At 46.8% G+C, this 25,922-nt stretch overlaps 2 protein-coding genes across 4 annotated transcripts in view; both read left to right on the forward strand.

Annotated features, from left to right (window-relative positions):
• The first annotated feature begins 28 nt into the window (after positions 1-28).
• HARBI1 (harbinger transposase derived 1) lies at positions 29-2,101 on the forward strand. The gene is made up of 2 exons (XM_040560097.1): positions 29-698; positions 1,320-2,101. Exons 1-2 carry the CDS (start codon positions 29-31, stop codon positions 1,694-1,696), a joined length of 1,047 nt encoding a protein of 348 aa, XP_040416031.1. The 3' UTR covers positions 1,697-2,101.
• A 648-nt stretch (positions 2,102-2,749) lies between these two features.
• The window catches only part of AMBRA1 (autophagy and beclin 1 regulator 1), a 130,576-nt gene continuing 107,403 nt past the window's right edge, over positions 2,750-25,922 (forward strand). For 2 of the 3 annotated variants that reach the window (XM_040557763.1, XM_040557764.1), the window contains exons 1-7: positions 2,750-2,921; positions 12,370-12,625; positions 12,881-12,939; positions 13,665-13,848; positions 14,471-14,643; positions 15,425-15,491; positions 16,079-17,538. In XM_040557763.1, the coding sequence (XP_040413697.1) occupies positions 12,491-12,625; positions 12,881-12,939; positions 13,665-13,848; positions 14,471-14,643; positions 15,425-15,491; positions 16,079-17,538 (2,078 nt within the window). In that variant the 5' untranslated portion in view covers positions 2,750-2,921; positions 12,370-12,490. Of the gene's footprint in view, positions 2,922-12,369; positions 12,626-12,880; positions 12,940-13,664; positions 13,849-14,470; positions 14,644-15,424; positions 15,492-16,078; positions 17,539-25,922 lie in introns of those variants that run through there. The other variant, XM_040557765.1, reaches the window with a different exon arrangement.

Raw genomic sequence — 25,922 nt, forward strand, 5'->3', positions numbered from 1 at the left:
GCCCCCGAGGGGCCCCCAGCCGCCAGCCATGGCCGTGCCCATCGCGGTGCTGGACTGCGACCTGCTGCTGTACGGCCGCGGGCACCGCACGCTGGACAGGTTCAAGCTGGAGGATGTCACGGACGAGTACCTGGTGTCCACGTACGGCTTTCCCCGACAGTTCATCTACTACCTGGTGGAGCTGCTGGGAGCCAGCCTCTCGCGCCCCACGCAGCGCTCCAGGGCCATCAGCCCGGAGACGCAGATCCTTGCCGCGCTGGGTTTCTACACCTCCGGCTCCTTCCAGACCCGCATGGGGGACGCCATTGGCATCAGCCAAGCCTCCATGAGCCGCTGCGTTGCCAACGTCACCGAGGCGCTGGTGGAAAGAGCCTCGCAGTTTATTCGCTTTCCTGAGGATGAAGCCACGGTGCAGAGCCTGAAGGATGACTTCTACGGGCTGGCGGGCATGCCGGGGGTGCTGGGGGTGGTTGACTGCACCCACGTGCCGATCAAAGCGCCGAACGCCGAGGACCTGTCCTACGTGAACCGAAAGGGCCTCCACTCCCTGAACTGCCTGATGGTGTGCGACGCCAGAGGAGTCCTGCTGAGTGCAGAAACGCACTGGCCAGGCAGCCTGCCTGACTGCACCGTGTTACAGCAGGCAGCCCTTACAAGCCAGTTCGAAAATGAGCTACATAAAGATGGCTGGCTACTTGGTAAGTCGGTTTTTCGTCGTTCTTTCCTGTGGAATGTCTCTTTCTGTGTTGGCTCCTCTTTGAGTCAGGAGCCTCTGGACACAGGAGATAAGTTTAGTTCAGATTGCTTTCCTGCAAATTCCTCGAGACTTGAGATTCAGTTTGGACTGTCCTCCTCTTGGAAGTGTACAACCGTAACTTGCAGTCTGTGTTTTATATACTCCGATCATTGTATATATTAATTTGTATTCATATTGTAATTTGTATTGATTTGTATAATTTAATTTGTATTTGACCTTTTCAGAATTCTACCCCTTTCTAAGCTGAATTATGCATTTTTTGATTCTGCTTATGCCCTTAGTTCAGTTGTCTTACTTTCACTGTATTGCACAGTAAATGGATTCTCTTAGAACTATTCCACGTACTTCAAGGATTTCCCTCTGTAAAAGGGAGTGTCTTTACTTTGTTGTTTGTCACATTTGTAAACCAGAGTTATCGTTGCTCTTTCATGTTTTCTGTTTTAGCCTGAGAGATAAGTTATTCTGTATCTACACTACCAGAAAACTTGGGGTGAAGAGCTGAAACCCTGAGGTGGTTAACTGTAGGTCTGTAACCTGTCTCCCTTCTTTTCACTGCGAACAGGTGACAGCTCCTTCTTTCTCCGAACCTGGCTGATGACCCCTCTGCACATCCCCGAGACACCCGCGGAATATCGCTACAACATGGCGCACTCCGCCACCCACAACGTCATTGAGCGGACGTTCAGAACCATTCGATCGCGCTTCCGCTGCCTGGATGGGTCCAAAGGCACCCTGCAGTATTCCCCAGAGAAATCCAGCCACATCATTCTGGCCTGCTGCGTGCTTCATAACATCTCTCTGGAACACGGGCTGGACGTGTGGTCCTCCCCGGCCACAGGACACGTGGAGCAGCCCGAAGAGGAGTATGAGCAGATGGAATCAATGGACTCGGAAGCCTGTCGTATTCGTCAGGAGCTTCTGCTTACTCACTTTAGCTAGTGTTGTGACAGCAGGAAGGCTTTAACGGTTCATCTGAGAAGATACAGAGAGCAGCTGTGTCCCTCTTCTTAAGTTTGTAATGACTATGCGGGTGTGGGACGAGGAGAAATTTTATTCACTTCATTTCAGGGGGTATTATGAGCTTCTCTTGATCTCCTCATAGGTGTCATTTAATTGCTAAACTTTTACTGTTATTGATGCTTATAGACTCCCCTTTCACCTGATATAGGGAACAATGACTGTAATGTGAGATCAGTGGAGAAACTCGGGACGTTGTCTTTGATAACAATGGAAAATCTGTAAGCGTTGCACTATTTTACAAAGCAACAATTCTATGCCTCTTTGTAACCCAAATCACAGTTGATTTTGAAACAGCATTTCACACAAATTAAACTTCCGTGTGGACCCACGTCTACCCTGAGTTGATGAGCAGCAAGGTACATAAAGATTTCTCTTTTGGTTTGCAGGTATAAATTCCTGCTAAGTGCCACTGGAGTCTTGCACACCTCACAGAACCCGGCGGTTCCTGACAGCTGTGTTCTGGAGGGAGCCGGGCTTTGTGCGAGATGCGTGGTAGTGTGCGCACACCTTGGAGGTGAGGAAGGGTTGGATGAGATCCTTTCTTTTCCAAGAAGGAAAAGCACCAGGCTGGAGAAGATGCGAAGCTGGGGTTGACTCTGTCACTTAATGGAGCCAGGAAAGGGGCTGGTGGATTGAGCCTGGCCCTCGCGAGGGGTCCGGCAGCACCACTCGGCTGGTTGGGTGCTGCAGGGGCAATGCCCGGGGCTGACCGGCTCACAAAGAGCGAACAACTGCAGAAGTTCTGCCTTCAGAGGAGAGCTGAGATACGGCAGGGCACGGGTTCGGTGCCGAAGGGAGGCGGCCGCAGGCAGCCCCGCCTGCCGCGGGCCTCGGGCCGTACCCGGCCCGGCCCCGTGCCGCTCCGCGCTCGACTGGCCGGGCCTGCCGGCTGGGCCGGCCGCGGGGGGGCGGCGGCGGCCCGCAGGCGCTCGGCGCTCGTCTGGCGCGGGCTGCCGCCGCCGCTCTACCTTCGGCTGCTCGGGCCTGGCCCCCGCTCCTCGGCGCCGCTCCCCGGGCCCGGCTCGGCGCTCGGCTGCCTGGCCTGGCCGGAGCTCGGAGCGGCGGCGGCGGCGGCAGCGGCGAGCGAGCGGAGGGGCCGCTCCGACCGGCCCCGGCCCCCCCCGGCCCCGGCCCCCCGCCGCAGGTAGGCCCCGGCCCCTCTCCTCGGCCCGCCCCCGGCTCGGGGCCGCTCCCCGGGCGGGCGCGGCCGCGGCGGGGCCCCGGGACGTTGCGGCGGAGGCGCCGGCCGGCGCGGGGCCGCCGGCGCTCGGGGCCCGCGGCCTTGGGGAGCCGGCACCCGGCCCGCGGCCCGCGGCGGGGAGGCCGCGCCGGGCCCTCGGCCCCGGGACGACGGCGCCGGGCGGGTGCGGCCCCGGCGGAGGCGGCGGGACCGGAGCGGGGCGCCCCGGGAGCCCCCCCCGCCCCGCGGCCCGGCTGGGGACGGGTCCCGTCGCCCGGTGCCGGGGCTGCCGCAGGGCGCTGCCCCGCTGAGCGCGGCGAGGCGGCGGCTCCTGGGGCCGGCTCCGGGGGGCGTGCGGCGGGAGTCCTGCCCCCGGAGGGCTTCGCGTCCCGCGGGGTTGGTCTGGGTGGCTATCCGTGGTATTTCCCCCAGCGCGTACCCTTACGGTACCCTCCCGCTGTAAGGGGTAGGAAGGGTTTCTGTCTAGGGGCAAGCCGCTTCTCAGCCGTGCGGCTACGGAGAGCACATTAACTGCGTAAATACGCTCAGGAAGAGCGCCCCGTGCCATCCCATTTCTCCTCCACGCCAGGCGTTTCGGATCTTCAGATGAAGCCCAGCGTGTTTTTCTGTTTGTCTTTGTTTACCGCTCCACCCAGCTTGGTGTCCTTTGCAAATGTCAGCTTGGCTCCTCAGCCTCTGCCACTCCCATCCTCTTTCAGATTGCTAATGGGGATGTTAAAATGGAACCTGGCAGTGACCTTCTTGTGGTGCACGCTTACTGCCAGTCCGTTGCAGCGCTGCATAATTTTGTTGCTGGGTTCATTTTCAGAATAGGGGATGAGGTTAAATCCAGGCACGTTCGAATGCCTTGTGAGTAACACAGCAGCGAGTTTCAGGTGCAGTTCCCCAAGTTTAACATCCTTGTTAATCTTCTGGACTGCTGCTGTGGTTCTGCTTCTGGTGTTCAGAGGTCTTTGGTAGAGCTTGCTTGTTAATTCTGTAGTCCCCAGTTAGTGTTGCTGTAGATTAGGGTTTTCTTTAAAAATGGTCTGTTTGTGTTTTGAAGGTAGCAAACGAGTATCTGGTACTCATCTGGGCGTTGCGGTGGTGGGGATGTTAACGAGGGCAGCAGTCCGTGAGCAGTTCTGTGTTTTTTTCTAGTACTTGGAATGAAGAACGTGTCTGGATCCAGATAGCTGGACTCGCCTGTTCAGACTGAGCTACCGGGGAGTGTACGCAGAGTGTTTATTTTGCTGTCAGCTTCTCCTTAATTTTCTTTCTTTTGCCCTTTTCTGAGTCATAGCTGACCCCCTGGATTCTTGTTCGGCTGTTTTCTACTTTTCTATTTTCCACACGGCGCTTTCAACTTCTATGCAGCTGCAGTGACCGTTTGTAAGGAAGGCGAGCAATAACGCTGCCTGCTAGTATCCCCTTGTCACGAGTTAGGGATTTGAATATTTCCTCCCTTCCTGCACCATAATTTTGTTTAATGAAACTGATGGAAAATAAGTTCAGTATCTTTTGTGCAGCGGCTAGCAAGCTGACTGAATTCAGGACACCTACAAAGTCATTGTTGATGCTGCTAATATAGTTAATGCTCATTAACATTTCTCAGGTGAATAGCATTAAGGTACTTTCTTTTCTTTTTTCTTTCCCCCCTGTTGAGTTTGTATTGTTGGAGACCTGATAAGGGGCATAGTACATGTTAATAGTTACCTTGTGTGCTCTTGAGTTGAGAGTCCTGCACGAATCTAGCAAGGAAAGTGACAGAAGCAAATTGTTAATGACGTGAGCACAAAAGAGTGGTGGTTTTTGGAAGTGAGTAGTGGGGTGATGTGCAGTGGAAGGGGATTAGTGTTAGAAATGTTTTAAGGCTGTTAAATTGTGTGGCAGTTGCTCAGTGAAAGACCTATTGATGGAGTTGCTTAAACCAAGAGACGTATGTCCCTGCTAGATTTAACGTGGGTTGTGAAGGACTTTGACTATAACTGCTGTCCGGTAGCTGTTTGTTGTCTCGGTTCCTGTAAGCTGTTGGCTGAAGGCACGTAGGGTGGTGAGGTGCCAGGTCTGAGCGGGGAGAGAGTCATCTTGATCCGTGTGCTGTGGCACAGCTCCGCTTGTGATGCTCTCAGTGAGGTCTCGGGGGCTGTCCCGGCAGAGCAACGCCTTCCTGCAGCCCTGTTGCAGCACGTAGCACTAACTCGCCACCTGGAGCAGCGTAGAATGGTTCAGAGGAGTGTCTGACCCCCGTTTCTGATACTTTTTTGTTCCTTCCTCCTTACGTTTCTCACATGCTTCCTCTGAGGCTGAGAAGGGGAAAGGGTGTCAGGAGTTGGCAGCGCAGCTCTGAATGAATAAAATACTTCACCCTGTGGATGGATACCCATGCCATTCCCAAAACCCTTCCATGCCAACCCAAACCATTGCACTCTGTGATGCCAGTGCTCCCAAATTGTTCTTGCATGCGTGATGCTGGTAGGTAGCACTTGGCTGCGGCTCTTGAGCTTGAGGAACCTTCATGGGACTTCTCAAAACCTCAATATTTACATTAATTGAGAATTTCTTTGCTCTTCTATCAAAATGAGAGTGGTTCTCTGAAGGGGTTAAGCTGCTTTCTTTTTTTGCTCTATTCTTCTCTTTGCTCTGCCCCTCCTTTCCTACTGTGTGCAGGGCTTTGCCAAAGATACCACGGGCTGAGCGCGGAGTCGGGACACAAACTCTTAATCTCCTGGATCTCAGGTCTGCTCTTTGACAGACCTTACAGCTTTATGAAATTATATTTATTCTCTTCCCGGCCTGTGGATTGGAGCTAGTATCTCCTCAAGAATTCTTGATGCTTATGTGGAAATAGCAATAATAGACAGGGAAATGCTTTGTGTTATCGCTGGCAAATGAAGCTGCCAGACACAGCTTATTGCTTACCTTTTTATGACTTCCCTTCTCATCTGTACCACCAGTTTGCTGACCTTTAGAAGGTGGTATCTGCAGCTTTCTCTTCCACTTTCTGATATTTTTGCTGTAAATAACTAGCAATTAAAAGTACTTCTCTTACAGGTATTCTAGCTCATTTAATCCAGACCGGGAAGACAAATTCAGATTCTGATGGCAGTCAGCTCCACGTTGTTGTCATTTCAAGATATGATATGACAATGTGCTCTTGACATCTTTGTAATCTAATTAAATTTCCTGAGCTGTTTGTGGTTTCAATTTAAAATACAACAATGGGTTTTTTAATCAAGAAGCACTAATGCTAGTTATTTTCTTTTCATAATCCTGTTGTGATTTATATGGAAATGCGTAGAGTTGCAGATACAACTTAGAGCCGTGTATCTAGTGCATCTGCAAAAGATGTGCTTTGGAGTTACTTTCTAAATCCCTCTCCCTTTAATCAAAGGAAAACTTCAACTTGCTGAATATCTTTAAAGCTTTGAAGAGTAAAAAGAGTCACACAATGAAAGTGCCTTCGTGGTGGTAAATCTGGACCCTGTTACCTAGTTCCATCACAAACTTACTGTCTATCCTCTTCAGGTTCTTTTCTTTTTACAGTTTGGGGCGGTTGGTTGAGGACTGGCTTTATGCTCTTTAGTAGCCTAATGTCAGGAACCTGCGTATTTCCAGTGTCTTAATTTAAAGTTCCCATGGTTTTATTTTGTTTGTTTTTTGGGATAATCACGGACACAGAAGTAGAAACAGAAAGCAATGTAACGCACTCTAGTTTTGCTTCTTTCATTCTTTCAGCTTATTTCCAATGCATGTCCATTTAGATATTGCTGCAAGATAACTTTGAAGTTATCACTTGGAATGAAGGGAAGACGAATTGTGGTATTGGGAGGAAAGTGTAAAAATGCAGCTGATCAGGTACTTTCTCAGAAATTCATGTGGCTTGGCTGCTTTGTATGGAGCACAAGACAAGTTTTGGAAGAGCAGGAGGTACTAAGTTTAGATCAGTGGAACTGTTCTGGATATGAGTCATGTCACCCTTTTTTACTGATTTTTGTTGTTGTTTTTGCATTGTTCAAATTCCAGTGCTACATAGTTCGATTACTTACCAAACTAGGACTCTTTGACTCGTCCTGTTTGTTTAGCTGAGCTGATACAGTGTGGAGAGGGCAAATCAGCTTTTTTGTTTTGGTTTTACATCAACTTATTTTTTTTATTTTGCTCAGTCTTTCAAGTGGAGACATGAAAAGGTTTAGAGGGAATGGCAAGGTACTTGGTATGAATTGAATCAACGACTTTAATAAAAATGCTGGTAGGCTTGAGGTCCTCTTCTACCCAGGATAGCATTTCTGGAGCTTTTTATGCATCTTGTTTTGTGCAATTTAGGAAGCTGTTGGCATCACTCCCCCCTTATTGCAGAGGGGAGAAACTTGGAGCAGAAACAGGGCACTGAACTAGAAAGTCATGGGAGCTGTGTTACTGCTCACGCATGTTCTGAACGATGCGTTCTCCTTTGGAGATGTCCTGTCTCTGGGTCTTGGAGAACGAGGACTTGTTGCTTTATCAGTGAAGCTCCTGTGAAAGGAGAGGGGCTGTGTAGGCTGCAGGCATACTGACAAGATGGTCTCGGGCTCTCTTCAGCACGCATGGTGTCTTCTCCTTCCCTCTTTAGGGCATGTTAAAGACGCTGGGGTCCTGATAAAGCAATCTGCCTCAAAATTAAACTTTGTAAAATAGGAGGGAAACTGGTTGTAGAAAGTGATTTGAGGAAATGGCATGTCTTGTGACTGCAGCCTCTAAGGATCGCTGGTAGTGAAGGTGAAGCGTTTGGCCTTTACCACCATAAAAACTGTTCTGCGCGTGGTCTTCAGATTGTTACTGGTAGAAGTCACCTGATTGTGCAATAGTGGATTTATTGAGTTATCACTAATATTTACTAAATACAACCAAAACCACTATGCAGTGTTTTTGATTGTATCTACGTTAGTACACTACATACTGCTGGCACTGACCCATAACTTGTGGGGATCCCATTGGTTTTATAGTCAACGCATTCTGGAAGTCTTAAAGCTTGACAAAGGGACTTGGAGACAGAAAGTAACAGCACGTGCTCCCTTCCTCCTCTCTGCGCTTTTCTGGGGGATTCTCTCCATGCATCCCCAGATTGCAAAGCCAGAGATGGTTTTTATCGTTCACTTAATGTTGTTTCTGTCTTCGTCGTTCACTTGAGAGCTCTTTGGGCAGCAAAGCTGTCTGTAATTATTTGGACATTTGTATCTTTTGGACAGAACTCCCGTTATAAGTAGTGTTTACCGATTGCAGCTTTTTTCATTTAACCACTGGTGGAGCAGATACCACTGCTCCTGTACGCACGTGTCAGGAAAGGCTCCCAGGGGCATGCTCTGCACACAACCAGGAGGTCCTTAGGAGTGGTAAGAGGTCTGTAGTCAAGAGCTGAAGGCCATGTGAAATAACTTCTTTCCCCAAAGCCAGCTATGCTCCCAGATTCTCCACAAAATTTTTAATGCCAAAGCTGTGTGTGTTTAAGAAACGGGACCAGGATCTCTGTAAAATGCTGAAGCTTGTTAGTGGAAGACTGACAGACCCACTGCATAACACACAAAACATCTCGACTTCCTTTCTGTAAGGCCATTTGAATGGGTTTAGGTTTATTCCTCTTCACTTCCCACCTTTTTGTCGGTGTTTTCTTGTGGTCTTGTACCACTATGAAGTGTTACCAGTTAATTTGCTGCTTCAATTTGGTTTTGGGGAGGTTCAGCATCTGTAGAAGTGACGATCACAACTGAGTTTACACTGATCTGAGGCCAGGAGTTCTTGAGGCTTCCTCAAGGACAGCTGGCGCAGAGCAAGTGAAAAGGCTTGGGGTTGGGCTGTGCTCTTTCCAAAATTATAAACAGCCCAGCGTGCTGTCCTGAAATGCCCTGAAGGGAGAAAACTGTTAAGGAAACAAAGCTGCCAATTACAGAAAAATTTCTGAGTTTCCACTTTGGGAATTTCTCTGGAGCCCTGGCCCACATCCAGGGCATCACCTAATCTTCTAGTTGTCGGACTCCACTTCTGGTCATCCTGGTTTAAAAACGCAAAACAAGACAACAGAGAAATACAGGTCCCAAAGCAGTTCCTGGTGCTGGTGGTCGGCTGCTCATCAGCTGTGATAGCTCAGCTTTTGTAACAGAAGCAACGCTGCTGCTGAATCGGTCCGCTGCTGGCCCAGGCAGGTTTGGTCCAAGGAACCACACGTTTTCTTGATGCTGTGGCCCGAGTTGTATTTTCAAGCCCACAGAGCTCATTTTAAACTTCGTTAGTTGGATGACTGATGTGGTTGGTACTTCAGTGTTTTGTCTTTTCATGGGATTTAGTGGCACGCTGTCATTTTTCTCCTTACATCTGAGCAAAATGTTTGGATTTGATGGGTACCTGTATTAGATTAGAGAAGGAACTGGGTCTATCTCTCGGGGAAAAAACAAACACAAATGAACAAACCAAAACCAACAAAGCAAAACAAACAAATGAAAACAACAACAAAACCCTGAGCAGATGATACAATAATAAAGTTAAAGTCTTCCTGCTAAAGGTAGCAGAGATAACGCCCATATCTATGCTGCATCTCTTTCTCCATTTAAAGGCTCGGATTTTCTTTTTCCTTGCCAATCCGAAGTGTTGCAGAGCGTGTCGCCAAGCAGTGGAGAGCAGTTACTATATTCAGGCTAATTCAGGTAAGGGATTAAACTTCTGAAGCATGAATAAAGCTTGGTCCCCAGAGGGACCAGCGGTGACTCTGGAGTGCCAGCTCTGCTCAGGAAGGATGCACTCAGCTCCTTCTGATGAGATCCCAGCCTTTAAAGATGTTGAGCAGGTAGCATAGGCTTTAAGTCTGGAGCTTTGTTTTGTTTTCTTTTCAAGTGATTTAAAGAGGTGAGTCAGTTCAAAGCAGCTGGAAAATGAGGGACAGTCCCTGAGGGAAAAAGAGCAAGTTTGAACACGCTCAGGAGGCTCACGTATGAAGTGTTTGTTATATCCGAATTAGTTCAAAAAATTAGTACGCATCTGCGAAGATTTAGATAAGTTGTTTTAAGGTAGGTACTTGCTTTTATGCTGTGAAGGTGACTTAATCCTTAAATAAGGTGAATACAAGGAGCTCCCTAAATGCATTTGTAGGTGTTATCTGTTTATTTTACAGTATGTAAACTTACTCATGGCATAAACAAACATCAAGATGCTTGATAAACATCTTGGTTTCCTTGTTGCTATTGTACTTTATGTAATCTCAGTCCTTATAGGACTGAAATGTTCCCAAGCTGTCAGAGCTTGTACTTGCTCATGAGTAATTGGGTTATCCTGCTTTTAAATTATCAGCTTCTATTAAGTTATTTAGATTGTTTGTCCTTTACACCTATTGGAAGGCTACTCTGAAGCTTGGTGGTTGAGCTCTTGGACTTCCAGCTTGGTCCAGCTGCAAGTCTGGTCTCCCGTTTGTGTTTTGGTTTACACATTTATTCTTGCGTTGACATCGTACTTGATCCTTGAAAGCACCCATAAAGACTAGTCAGCTGCTGTTTTCTTAATTTTCCTAGGCAAAACTAGACGTATAGTTTGCTCCCATAAAACAGGCTTTTTATTGCCTGTGTTGTTCTTGACCTGTCCTTCCCAGCCACGCTTCCTCCACTCTGACCCCCTTCACTTCTGAACGTGGGTGACTGGCCTTGCTTGCAGAATCCAGGTTTATTAGCGTTTAATGAAGAAAAAGTTTGGTTTAGTGATTCATGTGCTATACAGTGCTTTGGCCGTATCTACTCTAGTTAGCCTTTTTGTACTGTTCTAGCATTTGGGGTTTGGGCTCTTTTCATCTGTACAGTTGCTTCTGTGAACTCTCTTGCGGTATGACAACTTCAGTTTTTCTATCGCTTTCCAGTAAGGCTTTTATTTTGTAGAGTAATTCCTACCTAATACTTGGCTGACTTTCACAGATTCTTAAAAGGAGGCTTATTTTATATTGGGTAGTTTAGCTTCCCTGGAATAGATGATCCCCATGCTGTTCACATTAAGCATCAGGAAAGTTCCAGCTAGCTTGAATTTCTGTGGTGAATTTCGCTTCTCAAAAGGTTGATGCATTTACTTGTTCCTCACTTTACTTTAGTACCATTTATTGTACTTTTACAAATGAAAACTGGTCTGCTTTATTGGAACTCATTTTCCTGGCTTATCTCTTCAGACAGCTCCTCCCAATAAGCAGCAGCTGCCTTGAATCATCTGCTCAGGAGGGTTTTTTTAGGGAGAGTGGGAGGAAAGGAAGGTTTGCTAATGACTGCTCTGAATTCCGTCATTTAACAATTATCTCTTCTTGGTACGTGAACCTTTTTTCCTGTGTGTGTGTTTTTGCCTGTTTTTTTTTTTTAAAGTTGCCACTTCCTTTGTGATAGAGTATTGGTGGTTTTGTTTCATGTGACATGAACCGAGGAGGATTTATCTTTAGATCTTTACATAGAAAAGAGATGGCAGAGTAGTATGCGCGCTCTGGTGGGATCAAAAGGTAATAGCATTGCAGCAGCATTCCTTGTTTTGTCTATCCCCCCAAAAAATCTTCTTTTGGGAAAGCTTTTGGTAACGAGCCCCAGTGCAGGAGACTATTTAAAAGCTATGTAACGTGGTTGCTCTGTTTTGTTCTGTCAAAAACCTAACTTTTTTCTAAAAACCAACCAAACAAAACACCAACCAACAGGTATTACTAATGTTTTCCCTTAGCAGCTCAAAATACACTAAAAGCATCAATCTTTGCCGTTGTGTATTACTTAGGGGAACTATTGTTCTGAGATGGAAAGATGATTTGCAGACAGGCAAAATGAGCCATCGTGGTGGAGTTAGCCAATATGCCACTGCAGCCTTCAGTGAAAGGTTTTGGTCTGCTACGTGCTTGTTTTCATACACTGTGAACTGTTGGGATAGAATTGGAAATAATTAGGACTTGAGGTGCATCGGTTGTCTAACTTTTGCAGCGCTAATGGTTACCGTTACTGAAATCCGCACAATTTTGCGGAGACTTCTGTTGTTATTGTCAATTTTTAATGCTATTCCTCTAGCTATCTGTCAGCCTTCCCAGATAGGAGCTAAATCTTTAAGGTGTAAAGAGCGTCACTTCATAGATTTTTTTTTTTCCTTTATTATGTACAGCAAGAGATGGAGGGAAGGGTGAAAGTTTCAAGTCCAATTTGTAATTCTCTTTAGATGTGGTATGTCTGCAATATCTGTACGTGGAAATGGCTAGATGCTTTCAAAACCCTTTTAAAGTAATCTTTGGCTGCAGAACTGTCAAAACTGGGCCCTGATAATGTAAAAAGGCAGCAAAGGCGGGGGAGAGGGTAGATGCTCCCCTTAAATCTGTTGTATTGGGATTTAAAGTTCTTCCTTCATCCAGGTAAAAGCTGCCTTTCTTATCATTCTCTTCTCTTTCTAGGTTTCCATGAAGATAAACAGTTGACATGTGGATAGCCTGTCTGTAGCTCAGTGCTGGTTGTCATCTGGAACCTGCTGGTGTCTTCTCCCGCTGGTTGGCGTAACGTTGGTTGCTGAGAGCCATGAAGTTTGTACCGGAGAAGAATGCGGTCCGCATCCTGTGGGGTAGGGAGCGGGGCACCCAGGCGCTGGGTGCTCAGCGGCTCCTGCAGGAGCTGGTGGAGGATAAAACTCGATGGATGAAATGGGAGGGCAAGGTAAGGTCACAGAACAAAGGTGCACAGGTTGGTGTTGGAGAGGGGGACGGGAGGCAGGGATTTGAAGATAAATTGTCTCGTGATTGTACATTTGATGTGTTACACTTGATATGCTCTCTGGCTCTGTTCAGTTCCTGCAGCGATGTGATAATAGATATGTTCCTGCAGCGGGTTCCCCTTACTGTCCGTGTGGCTTACAGTTAAAGTACGATCATGTGACACTTGCAACACTTCCTGCTTTGTTGGCTTTTTCAGAAAGTTGAGTTGCCAGACAGTCCACGCTCCACCTTCTTGCTGGCGTTTAGTCCAGACAGGTAATTAACTCCTAGTTCATTCCCTGTTTCAGCAGTCTCCTTACGCTTAAAAAAGTGAAGGAGGCTTGTGCCCGTCAAGTTGTTCAGTCCTGAACAGCCAAGTGAAACTCCTGGTTCCTGGCATGCATGGATGGAACGTGCACACCTTCCTAATCTCACAGCTTCAGGCGTAGCTGGTGTTTAATTTCTGAGGTACCCAAGCGATGCGTAGTTCTAAGGAAAAAAGGTCTGTGTGGCCACCGTGGGATTTCATGAAAAACTTGAGGGAGTAAAGGGTGTTTTCGTACCCCATTCCAAGTGATGGGGTGCACCCAGTGGGATAGTGAGAACTAAAGAACAGAGCAGAATGCTGCGTACATTGGAAACAGGAATGGCGGTGGGATCTCTGTGTCACTTGACTGGTTGAGCTGGTGTGGAGAACTGGGAATGTTTATTTGCCCCAAACTGTCACTCAGAAGAGTTCCTTCTGAGCTGCATGATGACTGACTTTCACGGTCAAGTTTGTGCTTGCAGATCTGATGAGCTCTTGCTTGCATGGACCCTGAAATCTGGCCACAAGAACCCTTCTGGCCATTGGTGGTGGTAGAGTAGCCTCTTATCCTTTGAGTGTGGGGCTATGTGTGCTGGGTTAGGTGCAAAAAGATCCTGTTGAGTTGAAGCTAACCTCAGCCTGGTTTGCTGTACTCTTCTCGTGCTAATGCTTGTCCTGCCTTCTGCATCCCTAGAACCCTAATGGCTTCCACACACGTGAACCACAACATCTACATCACGGAGGTGAAAACGGGCAAGTGTGTTCATTCCTTGGTTGGACATCGCCGCACTCCCTGGTGTGTGACCTTCCATCCCACCATCCCAGGCCTCATTGCTTCAGGATGCCTAGATGGGGAGGTTAGAATTTGGGATTTACATGTAAGTCTTTCCTGAAACGCACATGCTTTTGTATTTGGTGGGTGGTGACCTTTTTTGTCCGAGTTTGTTTGCCAAATGTTGCCTGATAAGAGAGATGTTTGGAAGTTTTGCATAGAATAGAGCAGACTGTAGCTGTCCTCCTTTGTCTAGAGAGGAGATGACCAGACTGAATGAAGAATCCGTCAGGTAGGTCATGCTCCTTAGCCCTGATATGAGTGGTACAGATAATGCTGGAGAACTTTGTGCAAGATGCCTGTTTAGCTTATGTGAAAGACTTGCCATTTTTCATTCCCTTGGGCATATTTGAACTCTTAATTAGAAAAGCTGCTGCGCTACCAATTCTACCTAGCCTGGTGATTGGCCCACAGACAAAATAAGGATGCTTACCTGGTCGCTTTGTTAGGCAGCATTTGTACAGGCTGTTTGAGACGCACATGTAAAAGTACATCTTTGGTCGTTGTTGCAGGTAGTACTGTGTTCTGGATATGGTCTCATATGAGAACAGCTGTTGTTGAAAGTATGTCACTTCAATGCTGTAGGCAGAGTCTCAGAGGGGGGATGTACATGGAAACCTAATGATCTTGTATGATAAACTGCTTGTGATTCTTGACTCCTCACTCAGGGTGGAAGTGAGAGCTGGTTCACAGATAGCAACAACGCCATTGCATCGCTTGCTTTCCATCCTACGGCTCAGCTCTTGCTGATTGCAACTGCCAATGAGATACATTTCTGGGACTGGAGCCGTCGGGAGCCTTTTGCAGTGGTGAAAACAGCCAGTGAAATGGAGCGGGTCCGGTGAGTTCCTGTTTCCAGAGGAAGAGGGCACTTGTCTGGAAAAATGGTCAGGTTTGGGGAATATGGGTTTTTCCTCTGGGATGCTGCACTGTCTGTGCTGAGGCAGAGGAGAGAAGCACTGTTAGCAACTACTTGACCCATCTGGTAGGAAAAAAAAGAGCCCTGTGAATAGGGAAAAAAAGCAATTGGAAATAATGTATCGGTTTGGATGTTTGTATTTGTAATCAGCCATGTATCCTACAAATGGCTTCAGTATCTACTCCATTTTCATTTGTAAGCTTAGTAGTTAAACTTGTCAACCATAAGGATGAGAGAACCCAGAAGCTGCTGGAAGAGAGTGCTGAACTGCTATTTCAGTGCGGTTACAGAGGAAACTGCTGCTGGAAACTTGATGCCATCCTTTGAACAGTTTAAGATGATGAAGTAACATTCAAGAGGAGTTAATCTCTCCCTTTGTACCTAATTCCAGTTTGTAATATATATGTACATCTTCCTAAAAGTTCCTGGCTGTTTCAACTGATACGGCAGTGCTTACTGCCAGCTTTTAACTTCTGTATAGAGTTGCTGTGGACTGAAAAATAGCTGCAGTCTTCAGCTAAATAAGTATGTTTTCTTCTTAATGCGTAAGCTTTTTTGTCATCCTTCAGTAGCCAAGATGGTAGGTAATGTAGTAACACTGCAGATATTTCATGTGGGATTTTCTTTCGTGCTGTGTCTAGTTTCCTGTGTCAATGTGGAATGTGAACTGATGATTGATACTGTGGCTCTGCTTTTGTTTTAGGTTAGTACGGTTTGATCCCTTGGGACACTACTTGCTCACAGCAATTGTTAACCCTTCCAACCAGCAGGTAAGGGTAATGCACTGACTGACTAATTACGAGGTGCTTTATGTATTAATCCTAGTCTCTTCCTAAGCAGATTTATGCTTTTCTGAAAACCTGCAGTTTTTCCAAGCTGAATTCTGTCCCAACTTAATTGGGCACAGAAATGTTCTCACGTAATATGCAGGGCTATTAAAGAACTCTCTTAAGTGTGCTCGTTTTGCCCTTGCTGTCTCATTAGTGGTGGGACAGATGCCTCAATGCCCCTGCTCTTTCCGTTGTGTTGTGACATCCTGCTGGATTTGAAGCTCCATGACCTATTAGCGGTGCTCCCCACAGCTGCTGACCCTCAGATGCTACTGCTTCTGCTGGTATGAACAGAAGCTCACTGGGCTGGAGGAAGAGGTGGTCTGGATCCAAAAATGAGCTCCTTTGAAGTAAAGAGTTGGCTTCCTGCAACTCAAGGCCGGACCCTTTTTTTCCCTCTCTAGGAAGAGGGAAAATGCTTATCACATCCTTCCATCTGTCTGGGATGGTAGTGGCTTTCTTCATTTTATTTGGAAGCGTAGGATTTTGCTGTGAGGTGACTGAACTTTGATTGTTTCCTTCTGCAGAGTGACGAGGAAGTGGAAATCTCTGTGGACAGTACAGAGATGCCACATTATCGCCAACGCGCTATCCTTCCCTCTCAGCCTGTGAGGCGCACGCCTCTCCTCCACAACTTCCTGCATATGTTGTCCTCCCGCTCCTCCGGCATACAGGTGGGAGAGCAAAACAGTGTTCAAGACTCTGCTACCCCATCCCCTCCACCGCCTCCACCACCTCCACCTCCACCTCCAGCCAGTGAGAACACAAGGGCATCTGTCTATAACAGGCTCCGGGAGCGTGTCAGCTACCCCACAGCAGAGTGCTGCCAGCACCTGGGGATGTTGTGCCTTTGCAGCCGATGCTCTAGTGCAAGACTTCCATCTTCTCTCTTCCCACACCAGGAAAATGCACCCTCCACGTCTTCTGGTGCCACTGGCACATCCTTCTCCTCTGTGCAGACAGAGCCTTACCAACCCCCAGAGCAGGCCTCTGTAGCACAGGAGGAGCAGGGGATACTTAACAGGCCCTCTGCTTTCAGCACAGTTCAGAGCAGCACTGCTGGCAACACCCTGCGCAACCTTAGCCTGGGCCCCACACGGCGGTCCCTGAGCGGGCCTTTGGCAGGCCACCAGTCCCGCTACCAACAGTCTGCGAGAGAGATGGCTTCGGGCTTAGGTGGGTCTGACTGGTCCAGGACAGTGCTGAACATGAGCTCCCGGTCGGAGCTGGAAGCCATGCCTCCCCCTAGGACCAGTGCCTCCTCCGTGAGCTTGCTGTCGGTGCTGAGGCAGCAGGAGGGAGGTTCCCAGGCGTCGGTCTATACCTCCGCAACAGAAGGGAGAGGCTTCCTAGCCCCCGGGGCCGAGGCGGACAGCGGTAGTACCGCTGGCCCGAGCAACCCGGCCAGCATCCGTAATGAGCTCCAGTGTGATTTGAGGCGATTCTTCTTGGAATATGACCGGCTTCAGGAGTTAGATCAGGGGATTGGTGGGGAGCCCAGCCAGTCACAACAGGCTCAAGAAATGCTCAACAACAACATTGAGCCTGATCGGCCTGGTCCCTCCCATCAGCAGACTCCGCACAGCAGTGAAAACAATTCCAATTTGTCCCGGGGTCACCTGAACCGCTGTCGCGCTTGTCATAACCTGCTGACCTTTAACAATGACACGCTGCGCTGGGAAAGAAGCACGCCTAGCTATACGCCAGGGCAGGTCCAAAGCACGTTTGAGGGTGTGCCTCCAAATACCAGCCAGGTGCAGCCTGCAGAGAGAACCGAGGGCAGATCTCCTGCCTCTAGCAGGCTGCAGCTGGGCAGCTCTTCCACCCCGCAGGAGGAGAGGACCGTGGGAGTGGTCTTTAACCAGGAGACGGGGCACTGGGAAAGAGTTTACAGCCAGTCGGCTTCAAGCAGACCTGGGAATGTATCACAGGAGGCCTTAAACCAGGAAATGCCTGAGGAAAGCTCAGAGGAGGATTCACTCAGGAGGTAAGATATATGCTCTGCCTTCCTCCTCCATTTTTTTCTTAAACCTTTCCCATCTGGTCTGATTTTTTTCAGTATTTTCAGAGTTAAAAACCTTTTGTCATGTGTTCGTGTGCTATTTGTGTGGTTGAAAATAGAGACATTGCATTGATGTCTTTTGTAGATGCCATTGTCATTCTGCAGATGTGTTCCGAAGGTTGTAAGGGCAGAGACCAGACCTCTTAATGGGAAAGGAGGATGATAGTGCGGACGGGCTCTAGTAGCAGAGCTCTGGAGTGAACTGTGCTACTGGTGTTTCTCAGATCTTGTAGAGGGGGTGGGAACACAGGATGTGCTATGCTGTCCTTTGTACCCCATAGCATCCGCATGGTGTACATGGAAAATCTGCCCAGGTTAGGCATGGGGAATTGAGCAGGAGTTGAGAACTGCTTTCTTGAGTGCTCTGTCTTGTTGAGGTTGTAGTTGCTAAGTTGGAAGGGTTAACAATAATTTCCTTGGTGTTGCCATGTTGGATGAAAAAAGCTAAAGCTCTGTGTCAGAGGGTTGGGAATATATGTTGGCTGTGAGTGTTTGATCAAACCCGCGTGCTTTGCTTGCCCATGATAAAGAGGTAGGTTTTAAAAGTGGCTCTTGTTCTCCCAAATGGATGGGCTGTTTGGGAGCCTGCTGATTGCTGAACGTTTTAGGGTCTGCTGTATTCCTTTTTAGCAAGGGGATTCTTTTTTTGGAAGGACTTTTTAGATGTCAGATATGTTGCAGGCAACTAGAGCAAGCCAAATCAGGCTTGCACCAGGAAGGACCTGTGCTTTTTGTGGAAGTCTCTCCACTGGCTTGTACCAATGATTCAGCTGCGTGCATGCTTTGGATAGGGCTTTCTCACTGCTTTGTCTGACATCCTCTTGGTCAAGTGATTTGCGTGTTTGTCAGAAGAAAGGTCCAGTCCTGGTGTTTCTTGGAAATGGATGCTTTGTGCTTTAGGAAAGCAAAGTTTCCAGGTTTGATGCAAATGTAACTGACTGATGAGGCTTTGTACACAGAATTGCCTGAGGAAAGGGAATTCTTTCCTTCTTCCTGCAGATAAGCTGCTTATACTCAGACCGGAACAGTGGCTGCCTTTCTTTTGCTGTAGTTGCATAGCAAATAAGTGGCGATAGTCATGAAATGATTCATTTGCTTCTAAATCCTTGCCCCAGTTTTTTTTTATAGCCTGCCTTAATGAGAGTCTCGAGCTGATTACATGGTAACTACTTCTTTCTTGGGCCTAGACTTACCTGACACTAATTTATATCAGATATCTTCTAGACCCTTATGAAAGAACAGAGAGGTGAGAAGGAGCTGACAAATACAGCTTTAAAATGGCACTTGCCTAAGTCTCGCATTACTTTCTTTCTTTTGAAATAGCTGTACGTGCTCATAATACCTCCACTATATTGGTTGTTCTCTGGGCCCAGTCACTGCAGTGTCAGAAATAAAGGGGGCAAATAACCATTGTAATGATCAGGCAGTTGGTACATATTTGGACAGCGAGATATGGTGGAATTTGTAGATATGATCTTCCAGTTAGTTCTGTAGGAGTTACCATTTAAAAACGCTCTGAGGCATTCAACTTGGTCTACCCCACCATGCAGGAGCTGAACTGGCTGTGGCCTAAATGCTGGAATCCTGTAACTAAATCTCTGGGTCACTTTGCAGATGCTGGTTGCTGCTGTCTCCTCTTTGGTTGTAGCATCTGTGCAGGGTCAGTTTCCTACCTGGTTGCCTGTGCAAACAGATGTTTTTTGCAAGGATGAATGAATCTGGGGCACGTAGCTCAATAAGCGAGCCTAATTCCAGAGGAATTCCTATAGTACGAAACCTGCTTCTGTTGTCAGACTTCCCTTGAGAATGGGCATGGCATGGGCTTCTGCTTCTAACTGAAGTTAAGGTGGCTGTAGAGTAGAGAGGTAAGGAAGCAGGGAGCAATCTGGTAGTAAAATGCTTGCAGCAATTTCCTTGAAGCAAAGCTTCATTTGCTTTCCTGTTAAACATGCTGGGTGGACCTGTGGGGAGCTTTGTGAAATCTTTCCCCTTAAAAGAAACCCTGCTAGTGGGATACCTATATCCTGCAGGTGTCACTTTTTTTTCCCTTTCTCAGACTATATTATATTTTCCCTCACAGAGCAGTACAAGTCAGCAAGAGGCCACTTACCTACCTATTTTTCCCCCCTAGAATAAGCACGCTCAGGTCCAGCTGCCTAGTCTCCCAGACCTAGATTGTGCTCCCATAATGGGCAATTCTGGAACCACTCCTGCATAGCAGTGTCCAAAATGTTTATTAACTTTTGCAGCTCTAGAAATGTGCAAAGATGGTGACTAAGGTTCCTGAGGTGTAAGCTTTGTAACACTGAAAGTGATGGGGAAAGAGAGGAGGGGAGGAGAGTCTTCAAGCCTGAGGAAGCAAGTGATGACTGATACCTACTTTCAATCAATGTATTTTGTACCTGTGGACCTCAGGTTAGGTAGGTCTTCGCACTGGGGTACATCTGTTTGCTCCAAACCTGCATCTTATCTTCTGTTTTTCTTTGTTTCTCCATTAGATGTCCTCGTTGGGCAATTGAGCTCTTTATTCAAAGGCTAGCTGAAATATTTAAGATAGAAATTGCATCTGGAAACTGTGCGTGTATTCCCATTGCCAGTCCATGGGCAGGATCCATTTCTTGACCTGGCTTGCCTGGCTGAGAAGTGTCTTGCTGAGAAGACATTGCCGTAGAGGGTCAATTAAGTTAATAGGTAGTTTAATGAAGGTTGTTCCTCTTTGAATTCTGTTGATGCAGTTACACCATCTGGGTAGAGAGAATTCTGCTCTTTCTGATGGTGCTGGATTAATTATCTTGGGCTAATCATGGAGGCACTAATAAGCATGTAATGAAGCTATTCCTGACTAACAGTTCTGGCATCTCTAATAGTCGGAATGTGTCACTGAGAGCCTTGGTGGTGCAGCAGTCTTGTCATACTCAGCTTGGCATGAAAGCAGCACAGGCAGTGAGGAGCTTGAAGCTGTGTCAGGGATGTATGAAGTTGGGGAAGGTCATGGTCTACCTTAAGCAGAAGTTGCTGAGATTGAGCTTCAGCTTTTCTGAGGTTCTCCAGGCTGATCTCATTAATTAAAATGTAGGGTTTTTTCCCCTGTGGATTGATTTTTGCCTCACTTCTAACATCAAAGTGAAAAGAGCCCTAGAAATCCCTGAAGTTGGCATGTGAAATGTGCTGCATGAAATTGGCAAGATCTGGATGAAGCAAAGATAATCAAGCAACAGATGTTAGCTAGTTTAATTTTTCTATAACTTTTTAATTAAAAAAATGTGTGGAGAAAGCATTGTGTTAATACTGTAATCTCAGTGAGGGAAAAGATCCTGTAAGTACTTTAAGCCATTGTTGCTACATTTGCCAATTCAGGTTTGTAATGAAAAGTTGAACAGGGGATGAGAGAGAATCCTAGTCAGCTGCTTGCTTGTGAGTAGCTGGTGTCACCTTCTTAAGAAAATGATGTATAAAATATAAAAGCCTAGCGGCGGTCTTTCCTGACATCTATTTCAGCTCCTCAGCTAATGAAAGAGGTATAGTGCTGTGCTGTCTGATAAATCTGATCCACATCTTCAAATGGCACGTCTCTGGCCATTTCATTATGATACCAGTGATCTCCATGTAATTAGTGAGTTGTTACACACACACAGACACACACACACAAAATCCGCTGGTTTTAAATCTTTTTTTTTTTTGCATTCTGTCGTGACATACCAGGCCATAATCTTTCAAGCAGGGATGCAAGGAGCAAGTAGTGCCACCTGTGTCCCTGTTCATGTAACTCAAACCTCATCCTATGAAACAGAGGGAAAAGAAATGTACAAGGTGAAACTTGTCCTCTATGCATTCAAGCTGTAGCTGCTCATATTGTGGTAAGGGGGAAATCTCGATGTTGTTTACCTGTTTATTTTGACTAGAGATTTAAATGGATTACTGTGAATTAAGGTGAGGCCTGTCCTCTTGGCAGGCAGGTTTGAAAGAAGCCTGTGTTTCATGAGGAAAGGTGTTTTGTCGTCCTTATTCTTGCATTAAGAAGCTTTGTCTGACAATTATGCCAGGGTTCTCTAACTGCTCCATTGTGCTGGTTCCAGAGGTCACATTCTGTAGGCTGAGGTATGAGCAACTCGTGTGCCTGTTTTGAGAATACATTGCCTTGCTCGCTGATTTAGTTTGGCAACAAGATAGGCTATTGAAGCTGTCTGAAAATCTGAGAAGTCTTTTGAACCATCCCAGGTGATGGTTTTGCTACATGCACAGGTAGGAGTGCATGTGAGGTGGGGAGTTGATGTCTGTATGAACTCCTGTCTTTTGGGAGTGCACGGAAGTGCAGAGACCACAGCTCTGACAATAATTGACCTGCCTAAGTTGCATGGCTGACTGAAGGCAGGGCTTTTTTTGATGTGTTTTGGGTCTTCGATGCAGTGTGCACAAAGACAAATGCAGATGAGCTTTTCTGGAGCTTTGTGTAATAGTGTCCAGGGTGAAGTTTGTCTTTTGTTTCGCCAGCTTGTGCTTGAGGGCTGAGGTCCCTTCTGTCTGCACTCCTGGTACATGATATGAACCCAGTCTTCTCCCCTGAGCTGAGATGGTGGTGTGCTCGGCCGAGATGGGGAGGTTATATGTAGGATTATGAAAGCAGTCCAGTCACCAACACTGTACCTGGCGCGAGAGTTTGGCTGTGGTGTTGCCCTTAGAAAGGTGCGAGTGCTCTCCCTGTGGCTTCACGTGCTAGGCAGCCTCAGGCCTCTGTGCTGTGCTCCTGCCAGGTGCATGAGGGCCTGGAGGCTGCGTGGGACGCCAGCTCATACCATGGCTTTCTTCAGTCCTGACGGCCTTTCTGGCAGCACATAGCTCTCCATACGCACACCAGGTATGAAAAGAAACACCCAGTCCATTTCCCTCTGAGCTCATTTCATTTCCATATTGCCTTGCTGCCACAAGGTGGTAATGTTGCTTTTGCTCCTTGCTTTCCCCATCTCCTTGCAGAACTGAGAAGTTTTTCTCGTAAACAAGAAAAAAACAGATAGCCCGAGGTCCCGTGCCTCCCCACCTCCAGTCCTAAATTGCAGCTTATCTACTTTGTCACCATAGGTTAGCGAGTTCTTCAGTGTTTGGGGAAAGGTATGAATGGGGATCCTGAGGGGAAATGGCTCTAGTCCTGAATGAAAGCAAGGCAGCAGCTTAGCCTCTTGGCTTTTGTAAGGTTTTGAAAGGGGTGGATTTCGATCTCAAGGTGAAAGATATTTTTCTGACAAGACAATACCTGTAAACTGAAGATGTAAGAGACCTAGCCAACTTCACAGAATTTGTCACAAATTCATGCTAATTGTCTACCAAGCCCGGAGCAGACCTTTCTTTACAGTCTGCCTTCTTGGAGGATTTTGTCTGCATTTAAATGGATGCTCTTCCTTTGAAGACCTGCATAATATGTGGCTTATTTTCTGAAGGAATGCTTGGCAGGTGTTGACTGGAGTTTGAGTGGAGTTTTTATGGGGCTGTGTTTATTTTGTTCAAGTATGCCTTTAACTATTACCCAAACTTTTAGACTTCTCCATAAGAAGTTAGTGAATGGTTGTGTGTGTTTTTTTTCTTTTTCCTGATGCAAATAAGCATGGTCTACTCATGAACACGAGGGGATGCCTCTTCCGATTTGAAATTGTAGCTGTGGTGTTGACTTGTGGTCAGGCTGGGATCAGTCTAGGATTAAGCTGGACTGGCAGGGTAGGGACAGCCACGTTCCTGCCCGGCGACGGTAAGTGTTGTAGTCACTTCTAAAGCTCGGTGTGGAGCTCCTGCTAGAGCCTGAGCCTGTGATTTGCTGCTCTAGTTTCTGGTGTAATTGAGCAGGAGGTTCAGATCTCTGCATATGTTGCCTTCTGGTAGCTTTTTCACCACGTAAAGCACCGAATGTAAAGGTGCAGGTCGCTCATATCCTAGCCTTAAAAGCAAAGCAACCAGAACATTTCCCTGCCCTCTGCCGTGGGTGCAGAGTTGCCTCCTAGGAGACATTCCCATGACTGAAATGTATCATCAAAATGGCTAGAGGTGGCCTAAAATAGAAGAGAAAAGCGTAGTGCTGCTCCCTTTGCTTTTTTTGGAGGGGAGGAAGCTGAAGCATGGGGGAACTGCAGCCTTGCCTAAAGCTACAAAATGCATCTTGTTGCAGAGACAGAACACGTACCTAGTGTATCCAGCCTTGTTTTGTTCCATAATTAACAAAAACAATGTTGTTACTATTTTTTCCTAATTGCTTACAGCAACTGTGGCTTGTTTATTCAAATATTTGATATTTATTGCAGCAGTGACGTATTGAGTCCACTTAAGAAAGGGGGAGTCAAGTAGGAGGACGGCGCATCGCCGAGCTGTAAAGAGATGCAGCAGTGCAATGCTGACTGCTCAGAGCAGACATCAGTGTGAATGTTTCCTATGCCAAATCCAAACCAACCTGTCCAACAGTGCATATTGAGTGGGTTTGTCATTTCTCTGTGGCCCTTGCACTCAGGCCCCTTTCTTCTGGAAACCTTGCTAGTCCTGACACTTGTATTTTGAGCTCAGTGTTCAATTTAAACTGATGGTGTATAGACCTCACAGCAACAAAAAGCTTGTAACACTCTGTATTAAACACAGATTAATTTTGGCTAGCTAATGCATTAGAAGGACAGATAAGGTATACAAGGAAAAAAGATGATATAGGTCTTAGGCCTATCGTATGTTAGTGTCTTTTTGTAGGTGCTGTGTAAAGAAGGATTTTCTTGCAAACCTTGTAGGCTTCATAGGCCGAAATGGTACTTTTGAAAAGTTTATGCTGTTATCTTTTCAAGCTTGTTAAGAAATTCTGGAGATGCTCATCACAAGTGATTGTGATAGAGATGAGTAATATCTCAGTAGCGAGTGAGGAACAGTGGGATAAATAGAAATTATGAAGGGGTTGGCATGCAGAGAAAAGTGAATCAGGTTTGTGGTAGGGGAGAAGGCCAAAACTGTGGGGTAGGGGTCTGATTTCTGGCAACGTTAGCCTGGACATAAAGGAATTAATAAAAAATTGTCAGTGCTGAGCATAAAGTGAAGTGCTAATCTGAAGGTGACATGAGTGTTTTAACATGATGATTTGCAACGCTGAGGGTGAGATGTGCAGGTTGTGGACAAACCGAGCTAGCATTGTTTATTTGGCCTTTACTAAAAATAGCAATGGCTTTCATCACGGAAATGTGACAACAGCATGAACTGTAGGAGAGGTTGCAGTGATATCTAAACGGTCAGTTGGTGTCTATGTGAGCCCTGAGGCTTTTGCTGCCAGTCTCCAGCTTTGTTTTTTTCCAGACCAAGTGTGCTGTCTCTGTGTGGTCAGGAAAGACTTTGTTTTGCTGAAGTGTTAGAAGTTTGGGCTCTTGAATATGCTGCTAGTTCTTATGTAGAAGAGCAAGTGAAAGAAGTGCCCTCTCTTGCACAAATGTTCCTCCCTTTGCCTTTGACGACTGGTTTCCTGGCTTAAGAATAACGTAAGGTTGCTTTTTTGCATCTACTTCCTTACTGAAAGTTTGTGCGGGGAAAAAATGATGCTTGTGTTTTGCCTCTTGTAGTGACTAATAGAGGTCACTCTGCTGCTGAGCTTCCCACTGTACTTCGGAAAGCTGAGCATGTGCGGTCTTTGCCAAACTTGGAGAAAGGCTTAAGCCTTCTTTTCTTTTCGTTGGCCTTAATTTAAATATACAGCAATGGCTGTAGCACACATGCAGAGATTTCTTCCCTCTTGTTACTCTTGCAACAGTTTGGCTTGTAAACTGTGCAGGTATAGCAGCAACTCTCTCTGCGTTCTCAAATACCTTCATGGTGTTTCCCCAGCCAAACCACTTCCCTTCTCTTATCTCTTTCTTGGTAGCCCAGGCCTAGCAATGAGGCATTTACCTATAAAATAAATAGGTAAACTTTGTTTTTCTACGGTTTCATGGAAATGGAGATCTGTTTCCCAACAGGTCTCTGTTTGTGGAATTGTTCAGGTAAGATACTTGGCTCTTGGTTCACCTGCTCCTGCATGGCAGCAAGGGAACTTGTTGAAATTTCTTATTTAGGATGGAAGAGGAGAATGCTTCCAAACTGTCCTACCTTTTTGTTTCTCCTGCAGAGTAATGAGATCTAGAGGGGTGGGGGTCTGGTTTTGGTGTCAGAGGTTTCTTTTGGGGAGGGTGGGAGGGCTGGTCTGTCTGAGATGACCACAGAGCAAAGATGTTGGGTAAAGACAGATTGCTTAGAAGCTGGAGGACAGCTGACTTCAAACAGATAAAGCAGATAGCTATTTGAGGATACTGTAAAACAGACAGTGTTTC

This window comes from Cygnus olor, chromosome 5, assembly GCF_009769625.2.
Source record: "Cygnus olor isolate bCygOlo1 chromosome 5, bCygOlo1.pri.v2, whole genome shotgun sequence".
Lineage (NCBI taxonomy): Eukaryota > Metazoa > Chordata > Aves > Anseriformes > Anatidae > Cygnus > Cygnus olor.

What these genes read in the sequence shown, in the direction of transcription:
- HARBI1 (XM_040560097.1), top strand. Translation starts at nt 29, where the DNA reads ATGGCCGTGCCCATCGCGGTGCTGGACTGCGACCTGCTGCTGTACGGC. An exon ending in TAAAGATGGCTGGCTACTTG is followed by an intron (nt 699 to 1,319) that starts GTAAGTCGGTTT and finishes CACTGCGAACAG; the next exon opens with GTGACAGCTCCTTCTTTCTC.